This window comes from Physcomitrium patens, chromosome 14 (genome assembly GCF_059467195.1).
Source record: "Physcomitrium patens ecotype Gransden chromosome 14, ASM5946719v1, whole genome shotgun sequence".
Classification (NCBI taxonomy): domain Eukaryota; kingdom Viridiplantae; phylum Streptophyta; class Bryopsida; order Funariales; family Funariaceae; genus Physcomitrium; species Physcomitrium patens.
Window position 1 is genome coordinate 2,572,321 of NC_143423.1, and position 22,742 is coordinate 2,595,062.

The 22,742-nt window shown below is 33.3% G+C and overlaps 2 protein-coding genes across 4 annotated transcripts; both read right to left on the minus strand.

Moving 5' to 3' along the window:
* Window positions 1-7,714: 7,714 nt before the first annotated feature.
* On the minus strand, window positions 7,715-12,922 carry LOC112291793 (protein LIKE COV 1). Of its 3 annotated transcripts, none has more exons than XR_016506222.1 (8): window positions 12,199-12,849; window positions 11,124-11,195; window positions 10,122-10,174; window positions 9,607-9,716; window positions 9,247-9,414; window positions 8,568-8,949; window positions 8,317-8,443; window positions 7,715-8,139 (listed from the first exon to the last, which is right to left on the minus strand). XR_016506222.1 is itself a non-coding variant. In XM_024539688.3 (8 exons), the coding sequence occupies exons 1-8, from the start codon at window positions 12,334-12,336 to the stop codon at window positions 8,051-8,053; spliced, it is 855 nt and encodes a 284-aa protein (XP_024395456.1). In that variant the 5' UTR covers window positions 12,337-12,922; the 3' UTR covers window positions 7,715-8,050. The 3 variants fall into 3 exon arrangements, 2 of the variants coding, with proteins under 2 accessions (XP_024395456.1, XP_024395459.1); XM_024539688.3 differs by having other exon boundaries at window positions 8,852-8,949; window positions 12,199-12,922; XM_024539691.3 differs by lacking the exon at window positions 11,124-11,195 and having other exon boundaries at window positions 8,852-8,949; window positions 12,199-12,500.
* A 2,381-nt stretch (window positions 12,923-15,303) lies between these two features.
* LOC112291231 (uncharacterized) lies at window positions 15,304-16,876 on the minus strand. Its single transcript, XM_024538372.3, has 5 exons — window positions 16,655-16,876; window positions 16,150-16,338; window positions 15,868-16,035; window positions 15,687-15,752; window positions 15,304-15,516 (listed from the first exon to the last, which is right to left on the minus strand). The coding sequence occupies exons 1-5, from the start codon at window positions 16,673-16,675 to the stop codon at window positions 15,418-15,420; spliced, it is 543 nt and encodes a 180-aa protein (XP_024394140.1). The 5' UTR covers window positions 16,676-16,876; the 3' UTR covers window positions 15,304-15,417.
* Window positions 16,877-22,742: the final 5,866 nt, after the last annotated feature.

A 22,742-nucleotide genomic window follows, 5' to 3' on the forward strand; every position in this document is an offset into this window, starting at 1 on the left:
TCAAATCTACCTATATTTACCTTCTACTTAATATTTCTTATCTAAATAAATATGTATGTTATACTAATGTATGTCATTTAATTAAAAAAATATTCTATATTATTATTTATATTATTAATTAATATTATTTTTTATATAAGTATATAATATTTATATTAAAATTTATTAATCATTAAAAATTTGATTAAAATATAAATTTATTAAATTAATATATGATTTAATTAATTAATTAATTAATTTTTAGTGATAAACATCCACAAATTAGATTTTAATCAAAAAGTTTAAAAAACCAATCATAGTATTATAAAAATATATAAATTAAATAATTATTCTTATATTTTTTAAATCTCTCTTTTCTTCTATTTTTCTTCTCTATCTTTTTTTTTCTACTTCTATTCTACTCTACCTCCTCAATCAAATTTGATCAATGTTTACATGTTCAAGAGTTAATATAAACAATACAATTCTAAGATATTACAGACTATCCTTCAATTAGATTAAAGAGAAATTATATATTATAAGAGATAAAATGAACAATACTCTTCACAAATTCTAATGATATTTGGAAACAAGTCTCCAAATTAGGTAGAAAAATGCAATTGTATTGTCTACTATCTCTAATTTCATGAAGTCCTTATCTATTAGATGTACAATATCAAATAATTAAAAATTATACTTTTCTTTAAACTTATTAAATATAAGACAAGATAATATGTAAAAAATGCTGCAAGTGTGGAAAAATATATTAGAATTTTCAAATAGATGGCTCTTTAAATTCCAAAGTTGTCATGGTTTCTATGCCTTGGAGTTTTAAGGAGAAAGTAAATTGTTAAATATTATAGCTATTATGAAAATCATACTTGATATAAAAAATAAAAATAAACTTATCCTATGTTAAATAAGACATCTATAATATAGACAAGATATGTCTTTTTTACCAAATGGTACTAGACAAGACTATTGCATGTTAATAAATTGAAGGATCTAAAAAGGGTAAACTAGAATTATTATTAATCTCAAGACAAATACAAATGGATCAAATAAGGTAGAACCATTCATCTTTTGAGACACAACAAAACCATGCACCTTCAACTTAAGAACAAATGAACTTAAATTCTACTATTGTCATAATACCAAGGTATGGATGATGGAACTTTTTTTTTGGAAATGACTTTAAAAATTAGGTAATTAAATGTAGGCTATAAATGAAAAGATATTTTTCTTATTAGATGATAACATATGATATAGAATAAGAGGTAATTTTCTAACAAATATTAAAGTCAACTTTCTTTTTTTTATTTTACTTTTAAAATTCAATTAATGGATGTTAGAATTATTGTTGTTCTTAAAAGAGGATATATATATATACTTTTATTTTCAAGAAGTTATTGACAAATATGAATAAAGAAACAAAAATATTTATAAGATTGACTAATTAATAATAATGAATTAATATAAAGATTAAATAAATAGTCTAGAGAAGCTTTGTAGTTTATAGAAGCTACTTGAGAAGTTTTCAAGCTCATAGAAGCTGCTTGAGAAGCTTCCTAATTTGTAGAAGTTGCTTGAGAAGCTTCTTAGTTTGTGGAAGCTACTTGAGAAGCTTTCTAGTTTGTAGTATATATAGGAACTGAGATTGAAGGCATCCTCAATCTTGACAACACACCTCTTGGAGTTCTAGCTCACCTCTCTAGTATTGTTCTTGTACTCATCTCATTAATCTAGTTCTTGTTGATTCTTCTTGAGCTTCTTGTTTAGATTTCCAGTCAGTATTCTAAATTAGTGACAGTTTGTCGAGACTGCACTCATCTTTCATATCAGAGGTAGTTCTTTCTTATTAGAGTGTGGATTATCCCTCTGCTTGAAGGTGTTGGCATTTTAGAGGTTGCGGATTACCATCCTTTAAATTGATATTTCTTCTATTATAATATTGGAGTCTTATCTTTCTTTCAGAGAATGGATTACTCCTCTTATTGAAGGATTTAAGGTGTTTAGAGGTTGCGGAGTACCCTCCTCTAAACCAATACTTTGTTTTTATAGAGTCATTTCTTTCCTTCTCTTAGAATAGCCGGAAGTCAAGATATTAGTATGACTGAAAGTTTGGAGTCGAAGTTGGATGCCATTATGAATACTCTTGCTACGTTATTACAGAGAACTGTAGAGATTAAAGGAATCATTGTAAGACTTCATAATGATAGAGCATCCAGGATGGCACAATCGAGGATTCACCAACCTCAAGCTTCAGCACCAAGAGAAGTAGCTTTGCCTCTAGTTCAACAAGGATTGTTGGTCTTAGAATGAAAAGAGCCTTGAATTAGCCTTCCAGAGAAGTTCGATGGTACACGTTTTAAGTTTTGAAGTTTTATGAATCAAATTAGATTAATAGTAGCTTTACAGCCCAAATGCTATCTGACGAAGGAGTCACGTGTTGGACTGGTTGGAACTTTGCTCACGGAGCAAGTTCTATCATGGTTTGCTCCTTTGTTTGAGAAAAGATCTTCAATTTTGAAACTTTTTTGGAGGCGTTTGCGGAAGCATTTGGCAAACATGACAAGGCACGATGGGCTACAAAAAAGAGCCAATCGCTATGACAAGGGATACGCTCCGCGTCAGTCTACGCACCAGATTTCAGACAATTAGCATATAACATCAACTAAGACGAGGAAGTATTGATGAATCAATTTTATTGGGGCTGGAGGGACGACATGAAGGATTTGTTATTATCTCTTCTTGATTTACAAACGTTTAACAAAGTCATTATCTAAGCTGTGAAGTACGATAACCGCCTGTTTCAACGTCGCCAAGATCAATGCTCAAGACAACATACGGCTCACCATGCTCCAACTATGTCAGCAAGCAGCCTAAATTCACATTTAGAGGTGGAAGACATGTAAATTGACGCAGTATGTGTCAAATTCCTAACTCTAAAAGAAAAAAAAGTAGCATATGGAGAAAAGACTATGCTTGTATTGCGGTGAAGAAAGCCATAGAGCTAGAAACTATTCCAAGAAGCAAAATCACCACATTGTCAAGACCAAAGGCATGTTTGTTCAAGAAAACAAAGATGCCCAGCGACAATAGGGACCATACAGCTGGACAATTCAATACCACAACAACAATCAGGTTCCTCTCTTTCCGCTCAGCCTACCGATTGCTTTACTATTCCTTTATTTTTTGGCCCTCATAAACTAAAAACCTTAGCGATATTAGATTCAGGAGCATCTGCTTACTTTTTAGACAAAAAATTTGCTAAGCGTCACGAGATTCTTCTAGTACAAAAATCTAAATCTGTTTACTTAGAAGTAATAGATAGACGACCTTTATTGTTTGGTAGTGTCACCCATGAATCAGAACCTATAGAGATGACGTTTAAAGACCATAGTAATTATATTATTTTCAATCTTATTAAAATTCCGTCAAACCCTATTATTCTTAGTCTTTTTTGGTTAGAAATGCATAACCCATCCATAGATTAGAGATTACGAAGGATGACATTTCCTATAAAATATTTTGAGAGTAAGCTTGTTAAAAGATTTCGAATCAAAAAACCCTTATTTATTGGAACAAGAGCGTTTGTAACATCGTCCAAGGAAGGCACACTATTTGTCATTTATGCAACTTCAACTAGCGGAGAGAAGATTTCGATAGCAAATATACTAGAGCAATATAAGGATTTTGGAGACGTGTTTCAAAAAAAGAATGCCGACATGCTACCAAAGCATCGACCATACGATTGTACCATAGACTTACAAGAAGGAGTACAACCACTTTTTTGCCTAATCTACAATTTGTCGTAGACAGAGTTAGCGGAGTTACGGAAGTACATTGACGAGAATCTAGCCAAGAACTTCATTTGTCATTCGAAGTCGCCAACTGGGGCATCGATCTTATTTGTGAAGAAGAAAGATGGCTCGCTACAGATATGTGTAGATTATCGAGATCTCAACAAGGTGACAAAGAAGAATCGTTATCCATTACCCTTGATATCAGGTCTTCTAGAGCAACTTAGACATGCAAGGATCTTTACAAAGATTGATCTAAGGAGAGCTTACAACCTTGTGTGAATCAAGGAAGGAGACGAATGGAAGACAGCTTTTTGTACAACGTATGGCCATTTTGAATAAAATATCATGTCTTTTGGTCTTACCAATGCTCTGATGGTCTTTCAATACATGATGAATGATATCTTTCGGGAGCACCTTGACGATTTTGTTGTCATCTATCTAGATGATATTTTGATATTTTCCAAGAACGTAGAAGAGCATGAGAAACATGTTTGTGTGGTCCTTGAAAAACTCCGCAAGCAAGGACTTTATGCCAAGTTGGAGAAGTGCTTGTTTAACCAAAGTGAGATGGAATTTTTGGGATTCATTGCAACTACGAAAGGCTTGAAGATGGATCCTAAGAAGGTGGAAGCAATCGTATCATGGAAAGTTCCAAAGACAATTAGGGATGTACAATGCTTTCTTGGCTTTGCTAACTTCTATCGAATCTTCATCAAAAATTATTCTCAAGTTGCTACTCCGCTCTCTCGATAGACATGTAAAGAAAAGCTCAAATAGGGACCTCTAGCAGAAAAAGCATTTCAAGTTCTTAAGATGGCATTTACTATGGCTCCAATCTTGATACATCTGGACTTTACAAAGGCCTTCTATTTGGAGACCGATGCTTCAGATTTTGCTATGGGAGCTGTACTTTTGCAGATAGGTGCAGACGAGAAGCTTCATTCAGTTGCGTTCTACTCTTGAAAGTTTTTTGTTGTCGAGATCAACTATGAGATCCACGATAAAGAACTTCTTGCGATAGTAGATTCTTTCCAAAAGTGGCGTTACTTTCTCGAAGGAGCTGCGCATCCGGTGATCGTATACACTGTTTACAAGAATTTGGAGTACTTCATGTCAAGTCGGGTTCTGAATCGTCGCCAAGCTTGATGGAATATGTTGCTATCCAGATTTGACTTTGTTATTACTTATTGGCTTGAGAAGCAACAAGGACTATCTGATGCATTATCAAGGAGGTTGTATCTAGCGCCAAAGGCTAGAGAAGCAGCGTTTGATTAATAGTGTATAACATTGTTGAAGTTAGAACAATTCAAGGCATTTTCACAATGAAGACACAGAAGTTCATGCCTGATCAGAAATCAAAGGCGTAGGACACTATCGTTGGTTACAAGGACCAATGAACTACTTACCGCGCAAACAACAATTGGAGTATATTACAGACACTATGCGACAAATTTTTAACTTCTTATGTTGGTACTGACTCGCAATAGGAGTGCTTCTTGGAGACCTCGAAGCTAAAGGGAGGGGAGGTGATGTCAAGGATATATACTAGGAAGTTGTAGAAGATTCTTGAAGGTTCTAGAGAAGCTTTGTAGTTTGTAGAAGCTATTGAGAAGTTTTCAAGCTTGTGGAAGCTACTTGAGAAGCTTCTTAATTCGTAGAAGTTGCTTGAGAAGCTTCCTAGTTTGTGGAAGCTACTTGAAAAGCTTCCTAGCTTGTAGTATATATAAGAACCAAGATTGAGGGGATCCTCAGTCTTGACAACACACCTCTTGGAGCTCTAGCTCACCTCTCTAGTGTTGAGCTTGTTCTCATCTGATTAATCTAGTTCTTGCTCATTCTTCTTGAGCTTCTTGTTTAGATTTCTAGTCAGTATTCTAAATTCGTGACACAAGTTTAGACTATAGGACATCAACAAACAACATTAGATTGTTGGATTGTATAAGTAGTTATACTTATTAATCAATAAAAGTCAATACGAATTAATTTATTATTAGGTATAAGAAATTATTAATTATGCATCACAAATTAAAATTGATTCATTAATTTCAATTAAATATTAAAAATTATTAGTTTTTAAAAGATTAATTATTAAAGAGATAACTATATTATGTATAATTAATTGAAATAGAAATAGAAATAAAATAATTTTTTATTAAAAATTTTAAAATTCTATTATAGAACTTTTAAATGAAATATACTAAAAGAAAGAATTTAGAATTCTTTTAAATCTTACAAAATATACATATATATATATATATATATTTTAGATTTAAGTTTTTTTTCACATATATTCAAATAAAATCTCTTCAAGTAAAAAACTTAATTCTTAAAATCTAAAAATCTTATAAAATTTAAATTCTAAATTGCATATAATCTTCAAAAACTTTATAAATCTTAATATATGTATATTCAAGTCTATGCTAGTTTAAATTATTACAAATCATTAAATTATACAAAATCTAATAATTACATATTATATTATAAGATTTATTTATTTATTTATTTATTTATTTATTTATTTATTTATTTATTTATTTATTTATTTATTTATTTATTTGTTTATTTAAAATAAATAATTATATTAACAAATAAACACTACTTAAAACTTCTTACTTTTTTTTATTAAAGTTATAAAAATTTCTATATTATTATTATATTAATAGGTACCTCTTTTTCATCTAGATGAGGTAAAACATGTCATAATAAGATTTCAAAGGCTGCAAATTAATCCAAAAATTATATCAAATTATAAGAATTCCAATAATTCTTTGTACATTATAATTATTTAAGATCTTATAAGTACTTTAAAATTATTACTATTTATGCTATGCCAAGTGTGAATGTTATTAATAGATAAGACAAAAAAGTGGCATAATACTCATGAGCTTTTGCAATTTCAAATAGTTAATCTCACTAATCATTCAATTAAATCTTCAACAATGGACTACTAATATACTTTTTCAATCTTAAATTACTAATTCTAAACTAAAAAACAAAGAATTATAGATATATAAAACTAAAATTTATTCAATACCAAGATCCAAAAATTTGGACAAGTCTATACTTTTCTAACTAACAACTCAAGGCTCATAAATGCAACCAATAAGAAGGTAGATAGGTAACGAGAATAGTCTTGATAAATGTACCTAAGTTTGGTCTCATATTTAAATGTGTTGTAAAAAAAGTTTAAAGGTTCTATGTATTGCAATTGTCCAAAATCAAACCAAAAATTTCTACAACATAAATAATATGCTTTAATGAGGTGTACAAGAATCTTTGTTAATATATATATATATAAATAATCATCTATTCCAAGCACATTATGTACTTATTAACATACAAACCGTGGACAAAAGATTGCATACATTGCACCTTATATTTATCCATTGGACAAAATTTACTCTCTAACCTTAATTTATAAATAGTATTGCAAAACCAATGATTTAGATTTTAAAACCAAGAAGCAAGACTGCCCTACCTACTACCAAACATTTTAAATGTCACAAAGTATGTTGGAAAACCCTGTGTTTAGTATACACTACCAATTACTGCAAATATGATGTACACAAGACAATCTAATAAACCTTTGTGTTGATGAGCCATGAGCAGGGCAACACTTTCTTATCAAGCCACTCTAAAAACTTCAATCAAGTAGGTATAAAAAAACCTGGTAGAAATGCTTCTCATCCAATTCAAATAAGTTGTAGGGAATCAACTAAAACTGAAGAATGCAGAAGAGATAACAAGCAAATCATAATTATAAGCAGTACAGTAATGGACAGGAGACCAGGATCCAAATTATCATCAGTGCAAAAAACTAAAATTAAAAAAGCAGCTCTAATACAACCATTCACAAAATACAAGAAACCTTAGCAGAGAGTGCTGCCCATACAAAAATCAAGCAAATGCATGAAAGTAAGCACACCGGGTAGAAATGAGCCTAAAACTGCAAAATTAACACAACAGCATCGTGCTTTGACCATTCAAGCTTGCGACACTGTTACCTACATTCCAGCCCAATTCAGCGACGAAAACTAACTCCACGTACCAACAAGGACGTGGCTTGAGTACAAAAAGATGGAGGAGGCGACTTCATCAACGGAGCCCCTCCAACATCAGCAATTTAAAGAAGAAAATCCCACCCCTCCTTCAGACTACTATTCTTCAAATGGCCGGTTCCGACCATACTCGGCTCTTTCAATGGTGTACCACCCACCATCCGACGGGGTCCGCACTGTGCCCCGAAAAATCCACATACAAGCCCTTCATCTCGATACAATGACTCGATTTGATGGAGGAGATGACATCGGCGTTATCACTTGCGGCATCGACATTCCTCCCGACACCACAATCTCTGCGAAACGAGGCCATCAGCCAGCCAGAGGACCAGCACGTCACCACTACAGCATACGACGACAACTTTCACATCCTCAACGTTACCTAAAAGACACATCAACGATTTGCGGATGCCAACCCACATGTCACACAAATGCGGTACACCCTAACCAACCAGAAAAAATCTCAACCGTACCGATGCCTTCCCGCACGGACAAGCTCGGTCGGATCACGTCCTTCGAATTCACAAGGAAAATATCGCCGATGTAAAGGTGATTCGTAGGTACATATATACTGCACAGCTCCTCGTCCCCAGACTCGTTCTGATTCGTCACAACAAGTACCAGTCACCCGGTCAGCTCCCGTTCTGAGCCATCACCACACAACCCAGCCTATGCTCAAGCAAGGCTTTCGTGGTTTGTGTGCTGGGAACAAAATATCCCTCACCTGTCAGTGCCCCAAGCTCTTGCAAACGCACCACCTCAAAAAACAGCAACTGCAAGCTGCCAAATCTAACATCAAGCCGCAATATTACGCACTCCACCACTTGCCACCACTCAACACTTCAGATCAAGGCTTCATAGCTCGTGTACACATGATGTGACCCTTGTGAAGTCGAGTGACTCCGCACGGGGATCTCCAACTTGGATCGTGACCGTCTGTCACTGAGTCATGTCGTGGCACCTCGAGGCGTACTGAAAAAAGAGGCACATGATGCAAAGGCACCTCACCTGAAGAACAAGCGTGGAAGTGATGAACCCAAACGCGTACTCTCCAATTCGAGGATGGCGAATTATAGCTACCTCTTTGAATGCCTGTGTATTTTGATCTGCTCAAACAACACTGACTTCAGTTGCCTAATAATTAGACCTATGTGAAACGTAGCTTAGCAAGGAACCCGTATTGAAATCTTGAAGCAACTTTAAATAATCTCGCTCTGATATAATGTTTCAGCAAGATCTGCCAACCCATACCGAATCATTCTAAGTGCTACTGCGTCCTTGTGAAGGTAGAGTTATTAGTGAGACGAGTGGGGCTTGTATCTGCTATCACTAACTCAAATTTGCGAAGTAGAAACATCACAGTTGTAACTAACTGTCGATGCCACAACAACAATAAGATATACCTGGAGAAATGGCAGCACTAATTTGCTTCGAAGCAGAGTAAACTTGCTTCACAAGTGGCATGCGCTTGATGAACCATTCGCCAACCGTTATCACAGATGTTCCAATCCACGATGCTCCAAATACTCCCACCAGAAATATGAACGCAAATGATGTCACAAAGCCAAGTCCTGGAACAAAGCCTCTGTACATATCAGCTTTTATACACTTCATGCACAAAACCCTAAAATAATTCAATTTGCAGTAATACCTGCTTGAACCGTATCCAACCCATTCGTCACTGTGTTAGGAAACGGAAGAAGCATCATGTGTGCAACATCAAAATAGTACATCGACCCGGAAAATTCAATAAAGTCGCTTACCAAACACATGAATGCCGAGATAATCATAAACTGGAGAAAAGAAGCTGTCGAAAAATTGGATAAACCACCACGTAATGTAGAATGTAACCGCTATGGGCAACAGGATAACGCTATTTCAAGCACCAAAGGAACTGGTTAAATATGGGTCAACATACACTACAAACTAAAGGAAGTTAACTATATTCAACATGTACCATGTTGGATACTCATGTTATTTGTCTACTAACGTTAAATCGAGTAAGGATTCAAATCATTCATTAGTAATAACAAATCATAAAAACAATGAAGTTTCAATTTCCCCAATGATAATACACATGAGAACCAAGTGATACAGGACATTAGGTGTCAAAAGTCTGCTAAACACAACCTCTAAACCTTCCTAAGATACATATGCAGTAACATATACAACAAATTCTTAGGTCACTACTACACCTCAAGCTTTACAAGGAAAATATCAAATGGAATAGGATAGCTAAAGAATACACAAAACGAAAAATAAGATTGCGGGAACTTACCAGCCGCTCATGAACTTCTTCGATGCCCAATTTGAGAAGAAACCAGAAAACGCCTATCACAGCAAAGAAAGACTAAAATCAGCAAAAAGTCTGGATGCTACAAATCCACATGTGAATGTAGATAGCATAGAAAACTCCAGGAATATATTCAGATTAATGTTTTAGCCAAACTGTTTTATCATGTTCATACCAAAATGTTTCACTAAGACGTCTAATTCAGACATATTTCAAACACCAAGAGTCAGAGCAATCCGTATGTTGGTGGATGTTTTGCACCTTCAGAAGCTCTTCTGACGGTTCTTTTTCTTCCAATCAAAATTTCCTTTAATCATGAAGTAGCACCCAACAGACAAGCGAACTAGAGATATTGCAAGTTCGCTTCCTAGCTCAAAAAATTTAATATAATAGGAATCTTAAGACGCAGTTACTAAATATCTGTCACGTTGTTAATAATTAGGCAACTAAAACACACTACAAGAAAAGTGCAGAAAATTCATTATTATGTGGTTCAGAATTGAATAGACAAGTAAAACAGTTCTAACTTTATTTTGGAATCCTTGTTTAGGATGGTAGATCTAACTGCGTCAAGATGTGATCTATAGTTTACCTTCTATAACTTTTTGTTCGGCATTTTCCCACACTGATTCGTTAAAACCACTTTTAGATCATTTTACAGCTGAAGTGCCTTCATATCTCCAAATGTTTGAAGGATTGACACTCCTCATTAACAAAAGCAGAAGAGCAGAACATCTAGTGATATAACCCTGCAGGATTATATTCAAACAGAAATATCACCCCAGACCAACACATATACAATGCGGACGACAACCAGTTACACGATTTCGGAAAGATGCAAATACCATCACTTCATCCACTCGAACCGACAGAACACAACAGCAATAGTGTTGTCCGCCCCTTCCCGCTTGCAAAGAACACAAATTAATAATTTAAGTTCTCACATCAAACACCATCGTTTACACTCGGTTTTTTTGTTTGTTTCACCTGATTTGCTCCTCCTTTCACACTTCCAGATCTTCCAGTATTTCTCAAATGTGAACTTGGTAGCCGAGCGATCTTTGAAACAACACACAAGAAAGTCCTTGTAGTGAGAACGTTGCACTTAAAAAGAAAACAACGTTGACACCTCTATGATCATTATTGATATGATCATAACAGATTTGAAACAATTTTCACTATCATTGATGGCGGCATATCCCAGCACTGTACGCGTCATGAACACGCTGGTGCTGCGCTTAAGCTCTTCCACTACTCCTATACACTCTGACGAGGGGAAAAGATACTGCTAACGCATTGTAGCGATATTCAAAAACTTCATCTATATACTTGATAATGTACATCGAGAAAGCCCCATAAATAAAAACTCTCACCATTACTGAATTTCTACCTGTACTCCCTGCTTCAAGAAACAAAGCATACTGCAACTGAAGGCCAATGTACACAAACTAAAATTTGATAACTCGTAAGACATGCGGGCACCAGTTCCGAAACAATTTGTCAATTACGAATGACTTAGATAATTTACCGAAATTGGCGTACGTGAGACATTACAGGATTACAACCCATTGTGCATAACAAACAAGACTACCACAAACCAGATGCACAAGCTCAGAATGCACTCGTCCACGATTGATGCAATCATCCTGAGGCATGGGTGCAATAGCTTCATTCTCAACATGGACAAATACTACGTCCACTAAGAACGGACACATCAGCTATTATACGAAAAAGAACAATACCGGAAAAAGTGGAAAGGGTGGAAAGGGTGAAAAGGAGCACACCGCAGGGAGCTATACATACCGTTTCCACAGACGAGTAGACGGAGCAGAAAAATCAGAAAAAACTAAAATAAAATAAAATAAAATGCAGAGAGAAAGAGGATTAAGCAGATTGTAAGTTTAATTTTTTTGTCGGCGCAGTTGATGGCTCTCTCATCGTTCACCACTGACTTGACCAACTACAAGATACTAAAATCCGCAGATGCTTCGAGGAGAAGGAAAGAAAAAAGAAAAAAGAAAAAAAGGCAGGACGGGAAAAAACCGAATAGAACACAACGCACCTCCCGTCCTGGACGATAAGCTGAAGGTGAAGGCTGGCCGGGTTTCTGAGGATCCTCTAAATCCTCTCCATGTCCAACCATGAGCAACTCCCTGTCACTCCCCTCCTGTCGCGATGGTGAAGCTTTATCGTCGCCCATGGTCGCAGAAGCAATCCGTCCTGTCGCGCTGAGCTACGACAAGCTCGGAAGAGAGTCCACTCTAGTAACAGCCCCACGCTAAACCCTTTCTCTCGCCTATCTCCATACACACAATCTAATCCCCTCCTGCACCGTCGCGCGCTTCATAAATCTCCAACACACCAGAAGCTAACAACTATTAACAACAGTCATGCTCTCCAAACATCTTCGCCGAAATCCATCCCCGTTTCCATCACCCTCCAGACATGCTTCCGCTTGATCATCCGCTCGCTAACCTCTTCCAAAAATAAAAATAAAACTAAAAGCTAAAAAATAGAGATAGAGAAAAAAAAAAAAAAACAAAACAAAACAAAACAAAACAAAACAAAAAAACACAATCCTGTTGTTCCACGAGACCCTAGCAAATGAAACACCTAAACTCCACTGCAACTCACGCAACAGCAACGATGCCCATGCGAGATCAAAACGCACTGAGAACGGGCGGAAAATCGGGCGAGAGATTGATGACACAAGTGTGTAACTATTGCGAAGAAATCGCGAGACGAGGTGGAATCTGCCGCTACCGGAAGCTCTGCAGTGCTTTCCGGCAGCCATGCTCGGGACCCTCCCGCCCCCGTCGAGTGCCGGGTGAGTGCTTCCTCAACGGGCCGGGCGCCCGCCCAAATCGAAGACCCGGCCCCTGATAACTGGAGCATCTGGGGATTCCATGCGGAATTTGCCCAGCGTTGGGTATTGGGTGGTTTTCCAGGAAGATTCTGAGTGGAATGGTGGAGGCAGGTAGGAACTGGCTTCGAGAATTGGCTGCGTTAGGTTACATGGTAGATGCACCCATACCTGTCTCGTACCCATACTCACACCTGCCCAAATCCCCCTATAACCAAACTTTATTTTATGAATTGTTTCGTGCGCATGTATTCATGTTTATAGGCTCCATGTAATGGTCATTTATTATATCTTATTTTTAAGAAGATTTGAATCACAATTGCTTGTGCAGTTCATTATTAGATGGGTTTTGGAGGATCATCTACCAAGAAACTTCTAGATTTATATATATTTGTATAACTCATTCTCATTTAGTTTAAGGGAGAATTTTACTAATAAGATTATATTCAACCAAATGAACCTCCATTATAAAACATTTATGTCACGTTTTTTAAATTTGACATTTTCAAAAGTATGTAAAAGTTTAAAATGCATGTCAATATCATATTTTGAGTATATTAAAATAAAAAATAGTAATTAAAACTAGAAAATTTATTAATTCGTGATAAAATATGATTAATAATGTGATATATTATTATTTTAAATAAAAATTAATAGCCATTCGTGTATTAATTTTTATTTATTTATATTTTTAATATTATAGGATAAGGTTAGGCACATTAATATGTAAATTTATTCTTTCCACTTATTGACAATGAAAGTATTCACGAATTAAACTTAAAATTGTTTAAATCCTACATTACAGAAGATGATTTTAGATTGTAAATAAATAGACATAATTATCATTTTTTTTTCATGATATTACATAGAATGCCATCTTAATTTTCATTCAATTAATTGCCATCAAAAAAAATTCAACGCCCACTAAAATCTCAATGGAATAAACATGGTGTAATTAAATAGCTTAGTATATAGTATACAATCACAAACTAAAATTCTATTTACTTATAAATCAATCTTTAAATACGTAGTCAACAATAAATTGTAAGTAAGACTGTAATGTTTTCGTTGAAACTTTTGCACATTATTCTGCTATAAATTTTCTTAAGTCAATGACTTTGTTTCATAACAAAATTTTCAACACAATGTTACTACTATACATGTGTTGCATTTTATAATTTAATTTAATTTACTTTCCTTTTCCTTTGAAGAAATTGGCAAAATTCATTAAAAAAAACATGCCTGATTTACTAGGATTTGATAATTATCATAGCACATTTTTTTTATATGTATTTATAAAATCTTTTTGACATCAACACAACATGAAATGTTAGTAATTTTATTAACGTCTTTTATGAAAAATTATATTGATTTACAGATAATACTTAGCATCAATGCTAATTTCATTATAAGAATACTTTAAAATATTAAAGCAAGATTAAAAAATTATTATTTAATATTTTGAATTGATTATTTGTCTATTTTTTTGTTGTTTGAACAATTTGGATTGCAAGAGGAGGAATTATATATAAACAGAAAATAGAATTGAAAGTTTTATGCTTGATGGCGCTATTATTACTTTAATACAAATCACATCAAATAATAACAGATACACCCAAACCAAAATATTGGTTTAAAGAAAAATACTTGAAACAAAATCAATGGGTTGTAAATACGTTTGCATACTTCCCTCAAATATTTTTCTTTGATATATATATATATATATATATATATATATACTTAAAAAATTACAGAAGTGACCATAGGAATCCTGCTTTCTTCTAGAAAAAAAAATAAATAAAAAAAAAAAAAATAAAGAACAATTACACTTCTTTTTTACTGTTGGTAAAAGAGAAAGAGAGAATCTAATAAGGGATGGATGTGCAAAAATTGGCAAGACCATGCGGAAGACCAGTTTGGTTTCTTCTTCGTCTTCCAGAAGGTCGTCTTGAGGCACAAAATGGATGAACAGAAAATCAAACCAGAAGGATGGCCCAATGGATGAACTTCCAAGCGGATGAAATCCTTTTGGGCCACGTCAGAAATCAGAGGAAGGGACGCCGGAGCATCCTCCTCAACCCGAGCTCACGCTTGACTGAGGGAGAATTCCATTTCTACGCTTGTTTCTACGCATGAATTCGGAGTCTCGAACGCTGCCATCGTCATGCAGGAGAAGAGAACATAGGAAATAGCTCACTTAGGTCTCTGGTTTAGCGAGGCGGGAGGATGGAGACCACTACAAAAGTAGGTACGTATGGGGATGCGGAAACGGTGGTGGTGGTGGATCCACAAGAGTGAGCAATCTGAGTGTTAAATGATGCCAATGTGATGCGTAGATTATGAAGCAACCTGTGTCCTAATTCATGGTTTGTCTCGAGGATGCTGCTAGTTTCGGCGGGACTTTGTATAAGTTCCTACTCATGACATGACTGCAGACTTGATAGATTTTGAAGAATTCATCGCCAGGAATGTTCCTTCTAATGGCCGCACCTGGGCGAAGAACCGATCCACTGATTTCTGCACATACAACACGACGTCGTAAGGTTTACTGTGGCTTAAGAAGAAACGTTAGGGAGGTACTGGCATTGGTAGAGCAATTTCCATTTCAATTCCTTTAGGTCGGTGATTGAGTTGGTGTGTAGGAATAACAAATAGTATGATTAAATGTTTCTGGTGTTATCACTCACCTTTCCGTCCTCGGAGGCAGGAAGTCGTTCATCCTCGTAGAAGAACCCCTTGATTCCTTTCTTTGCCTGAGAAGTCACGGTGAGTCGCAATTAAATTTGAATGTTTGATAGTTTTTATGACTTTTCTTTAGATAATTATCTGCACAGAAGTTAGATCGTCGAGCTTGCGAATCGTGTGTACCGTCGGATCCTCGTGAGGGTATGGAGGTCGCACTATCGGAGGCCGGTACTTCAATCTTGCGCGGCACATTTGAGTCATCTGATTGGTTTGCCCATAGGTAGTGGAGTAGTGGTTGTTGCGACTGTGATCCAGCCCCCACATGTACTCTGGATTCTCATACGCAGGGCGCTGCTCATCCCATCTCAATTCGAAAACCACGTGAAACACAACCCCATTCTGCGTTTTCATGGTTTAAGAGTGAACCAACTATAGATTTGTGTTGTAGGCATGAATTGTGCTTACCTTAGGTTTGTGTCCGGTGTAGCCCGGTTGCTTTCCACCCCATTCTTCCATGTCCCGGGTATGGTAGCGAGGCAATTGTACGTAGTATGCAGGCGAGATCTCCTCCAGGGGAATGAAACCGCCATAGCCTGGAAGATGTCTGCCTCTTTGATTCTCTTTCTTCCATTCCCTTTCCTCGAGTGCCCTCACCTGCTCGAGTCCACTCTTGAAATTAGGTTAATCTGCATGCTCATTCATTCTCATAACATGGATTGTATGTACTTCTTTTGTAGTGCTAGATTTCATGTGCATGGAACGCTCTCGTCTCTTTGCATATTCTCAAGGGCACTTATCAGATGTTTAACGTAACCACATCAACTCTTTACGGTAACGCTTCAGATAAGACGCTTTGTGCAATGGCTGCTGGACAAGAATGATCAAATTCATAGTGCATAGATTCCAAAATTCTGTTGGATAAATTGTACCCAATAAACATTTAAACAGGTGGCTCATAATCATGCATTACCCTTTCACAAAGCATCTGCATTTTCAATCGCTTCTTCACTCATGAGAAGTCTTAAAAGCCGATCTCCTTTGGAAGGTTCATGTTGCCTTGGACAACAGGAGGTGTCGAAGACTCTTGGGACTAACCCTGGATTGGTGATCTGTGGCTCGTATGTCGAAAAGGAATGAAACACCATCAGGTGAAGTTTGTGGTTAGAGATTCAGTGTGTTACCGCACAAAGAACGAAAGTTCGAAAGACATTCCTTTTCATATTTGAGTGCCTCTTCGTGCCTGTGGGTTATCTTTGGCTTCCTGCTGCGCACATTCAGATCAGTTTCATTGACTCCGTCATCGCTGTTCCTCCGTTCTGAGGACCAGGTTTGTATTCTTTCATCTTCTCCGCATTGATACATCTTATTCAGTGACTTAAAACGTTCAACCACAGCTGAAGGTGATTCAGGTTCTGATCAGCTGCATCGACGTGCAGACCCCAGCAAAAGTGAAGCACCGAGATAACGATGCAACGCGCCTCGGCTGTCATTTATGAAGGTAATGAATTCTTAACAGTTAGTGTTGAAGTTGAAATCTGGAATTATTTTAAGGTGGCTGTGTAAGAAGATCATATTGTATTACAACGTGTACAAATTTGTTTAAACGGTATGGTCATAGCTTCAATTACTTTGTAAACTTTGTTTTTGTTTTAATAATGTGGATGAGAAACTCAATTACTTTTTTTGATACATTCTTAATTTGAAATGAATCGGGATAGATGATATTTCTTTTGAATATTCAGTTTGATAATGAAATTACCATTAAAATTTTAAGTTCTTATTTATGTTTCTTCATTGTAATTATTATAACATCTAAAATAATTATGTTAAAAGAATTTCAAAATCAATTGCATTTATGGTGGTATTTTTGTTTTTATAATTTTCAAGCTATAGAATCTTAATCAATTCAAAGAAGTGCATCTTAAAAGGGCAAAATACAAGGATTCTAAGATCTATTCTTGCATTCTTCAATGATTGTCCTTGAAATTTGTTGATAGTCATTGTAATTTTTACCTTTATTAGAAATTGGCTTTGCTACAATTTGAACAAAATCTTTGCAAATGATGGATATAATGTGATTTTTGGAAGAAAAGCCAACTATCTCTTATAGTCTCTAGATAAAAATCTTCCTTTTATAACTCAATTAGTGAGTTGTGTAATAATCAAGCATGATTCATTGTGTAGTCTTTGAAATGGAGCAATATTTTGCAACAACATAATAAGATAGCCAACCTTTTATTTCTAAACTAAATGGTGGCAATCTAAATGGACTTAAGTTATTCAAATACTTGATTGGATAATAATAATTATTATTATTGAAACTATTTTTATAATTTCTTTATCTATACAAAGATAAATAAGTAAAATTTTAGAATATCATTTCATAATACACTTCTTTAGATCATCAATATGATATTTTTGTGCAAATAAAATAAACTTGTCTATAAAATATTTATATTTAAGTGTCTTATCTTCATCCAATCTTATACAAACAACTTAAATCAAATCATTTCATGTTGAAAATACTTTTATATGTTCTAAAAAAATCATGGTACTTTTCAATGGATCTATAATTGTGGATCTGTTTTCAATTTGCAAATGAAAATCCTTTTTAGATATATTAAACAAAAATATTCTATCATAAAAAAAAACTTAAAAAAAAACCTTTTATAATACATATCTTTAAGAGTTATTTAGCAAATAATTAATTTTCATCTGATATATCTTTCAAATGAATATTTTTGATCAACTTTCAGACTTTAATATTAGACCAAATCTATGATCATTGCAAAGAAACATTAGCAATTTCTTCTCTTAATCCTTTAACAATAACAAGATTTTTTTTCAAAAATCTCTACTAAAGACTATAGTAATTCCACCAAATAACTTATTAGTACCATTTATGCCTTAGAAAGTTTAATTGATTTTTTAATCACAATGACAATATTCAATTGGTACTTCATTCCAAATAATCAAAATTGTCTTTTTTAGCACATCTACGTATGGTGCGTTTATTGCAATATTACAAAACAAATCTTCATTAAGTTGGAGTGAAATTTTAAACATAAAATGTGAAATCTGTCTATTACTTAAAAATTATATTTCAATTTTAGAAGAAGCAACACATTAAAAAAAAAATCATCACTTTAAAACTTTATTATTGTTATATTATAGACAAATATTTTTCCACTTCTTATTGGTCCTTCTAAAAAAATACATCTTTTTAAAATTATTATCTACTAAAGTAATAGTATCCAAATACATGGTGTATTATTTATCATTCAATTTTGGTACATATGCTTCTTCTATTCATTTTAGCTTGTAATAATTCCATGCCATATGAAATTGTAATAATTCCATTCTATTTCATTTTAGCTTGAAATAATTCCATGCTCCAAAAGCATTCAATTTGTAGTATTTTTTTTTTCAATTCACTTTTAAAAATAATATCAATCAAATATTAAAAAATATTTTACTTAATTTTTAAACAATTTTATTAAGAAAAAATAGTCTATAATTTAATATCTATCTTTTTGTTGGCTTTTTAATTCTATAATTTTGAATCAATTGACAACCGACATCATGACAAAAACTTTCTTTAAACTTATCTTATAGCTTTTTTAGGTATATAAATAAAAATAATAATAAATAATGCTCTTAATTACTTTTATATTTTTATTTCAAGACTTTTTTTAAGCATTGCTTTTATTGTTTGTTATCTCCAAATAATTCCATTTCTAAGCATGCATTTTTAACATTTGGTTAGAGCACTCCATTTATAATACGTAAATCTTTTAGTGAATGTGGTGTAAATACCACCATTAGAAGAAGCCAAATATAGAATCTTTTTCTCCCAATAGGATCAACAATATAAAATCTTCAAATTATAAATCCATGTTGTTTTATTATCTACTTTTTTGAGGTCTTATTCTATACAAAATGTTACAAAAAATTATGATGCTTGTATTACCAAAAAATCTCTATAGATTCACACATTTTAAAAAATATTGTCAAAGTTATTTTTTGTCACTTTCCAAAGACTTCAACTATATCATTATTTGGATCAAAAATTATTTGATGTATTCCAAGAAAATATAACACCAATCAAATCATATTTGAAACTTCTTCATGCATTTTCATTCCAAACAAACACTATATTACCTCTGAAGCTCCAACATACTATGCATCAATGTTTTTCTTGACATCATTCTTATTTTTTCTAATTTTTATTTTTGTAGAATTATGTATTTTGGAGAAATACTTGTGAATATGTTTCACAGCATGAATTGAAGCACAAACCTTAATGTTGATATTGTGGTTATATTTTTTGCTAAAAATAAGATTATATAGAATAATATTTCAATTATTTATAATATGATTGCCAATGTTGGAAGTTCTTCATTTATCTTTCTATGATATTGAAGATAGCCATCACCATCCATTGATATTACTTCTTAATATTCTTTTAGATATCTTTTTTGACATATTCCATCTTTTATGGATAGAACTTACATATTTTGAAGTTTATATAGATTATTAATCATGTAAGTACTAATTGTCTCAAATAATAATGGATCTTCTTCTTTAATAGAGAACTATGTACAAACAATCCTATCAATATTGGTTGGATATTTGATTTTTATATTTGATTTTAAAAAAAATGAAAAGTAAATATGTAAAAGATCTTGCTTCTAAAACTCAATAGTATGCACTCTTATAAGTGCATGTCTTAAAATGTGATGCTTATAAACATCTTCAATTAATGTATACTATTTGACTTCAAATACTTTTTCTACCAAGTCCAAATAATTCTTGGACCTTTATCTTGAAAACAATGCATTTGAAATCTTTGACTATTGTAAATTTGCTATCATTATACCAAATATATTTTTATGTTAAAAGTATCAAGTAATGGCTATAAAATATTGAATTTTTTAAAATAGGTTTCTTATACTTCCAATATAAGACAACAAAAAAAATTAATCAATCTTAGATTTTATATGTCAACTTCTTGGTTTTGCATATCTTCAAAATATTTGCCAATCCTTATTATATATTTGTACATAGCCTATTTTGATGCATATTGAAGTATCTCAACTGATTTTGCTTTGTTACTATTAAAACATCTACAATAAATTCTTGTAGCAACTTTCTACTTCATAAGATAGTTGAGTACTTATTATATTGTGGAAAAAATTAACATGAATAAAACTTCATTTGAATAACACATACAATCCACATATTTTTATAACAATCTTTACTGGCATTCATATCTCTATGTCTCATTTAGTCATACTATCCAAAATCTCTTTGTAGAAAAAAAATAACATAAGAAAGTGGCAAGTATGTATGATATCCTTCATAAATTTGTTGCAATGCACATCTTTTCTTTTAAAAAATTATATCTTTCATCTCTTTTGCTTTTATTCTATTGCCCAACATAACAACTATAATTTTATTAGAAATTAGAAGATTATAATACCTTTTGTCAATATCTTTACTAAAATAAAGATGTACGCATATATTATCACGACTCTCTTCTCTTCTTCTTACTTTATAAAATATTTTATGAGCTTATCAACAAAGTCAAAAAAATAAGTGATGTTTATTCAAACATTCTTGAAGCTCCCATATTTTTTTAATTAAAAAATTATTATTATATGACATCCTTGCTTTATGTATAATATTGAGACTATAATTATAAGGTTACATATACCTTGCCTCTATACCTTATTCCAATAAAAGAATATTTATTTGATATCAAAGCTCTTAAAATATGTAAAAACTATACAAATCATATTCTTACAAGATAATATTACCAACTTTTACACCAAGAAATGCAAATGCTTGTACAACATTATATTATCAAATAGTCTTCCAAAATTTCTTACTTTTTTATTTTATCCATCAAATAGTTATTTAATTAACAATAAGAAATCTTTAAGAAGCAAAAATTTAATGAAATAGGATCAGACTATCTCAAAAATCCAAATTCCTTCTATTCTACAGCAACATAAAATCTTATTACAAAATAGGACAAAATAGACCAGAATAGAACTGAATGGAAGTAAATAGAATAAGACACGAAAGACAAACTAAGCAAATAGAAACAGAACATAATTGAATTGAACAAAACAATGCAAAACCAAATTTTATTAAGAAAAAAGATCTAAAGCCATACTTTACTAGATGCCTCAAAAGGCTCTAGCCAGTCCTATTTATACCTTGTCCTACTACCTTAGACTTTTTAGAATATTCCTAAGTGATAGACTCCACCTAGATAACTACCTTAAATTTCTTTTCTAGATAATTGCCTTAAGCTTTTTCTAGAAGGTTCTATGGTGGGCCTCATCTAAATTACCATCCTAAATCCTTTCTAAAATGTTCCATGATGGATTCTACCTAGTCTATTAACTTAACCTCAATTCTAAAAACTTCCATGGTTCTAATTATCTGTATAGTTATCTTATCTATATCTTGTTACAGTTAATTTCCCTTTATTACTACGAAACATCCTCATTTTGCTCCCAATGGTATCCACAAATTGTTTCTTCGTAATGGATGAGATTTTGTATAGATTTTTATATTGCATCGTGAATGGAATAACCTTGCCATAGAACTTTATACTGAAGTTGTGGACATCCACTATAATGACAAAGATAGCGGTGCTCAAAAATGTTATCTACTTCATATTCTTGTCAGTTACCAACTACAACTAGTGGTGTTGTTGGTTGGTGTCAATCCGGAAAGTACTTTGGCTTGGTATGAAATTCTTTTAGTTGCAAAACATGGAAGATTGGATGGACTTGAATATGTGGTGGAAGCTCGAGGTGGTATGCGACATCAGATATTACTACAGAAATGTAAAAAGGTTCAAGTCACTAAGGTGCTAGTTTGCGGATTTGGATTGATGTTGTAAGTGACAAGTTGGCATTGGAGAGGAACACCTGATCACCTTTTTGAAAAGACTTGTATTATCAATGGTTATTCACATATTGCTTTTGTCAATTTTGTACAATAAAGAGGCACTGCCGTGCTTCTTGTTAGGCTATTGTAAG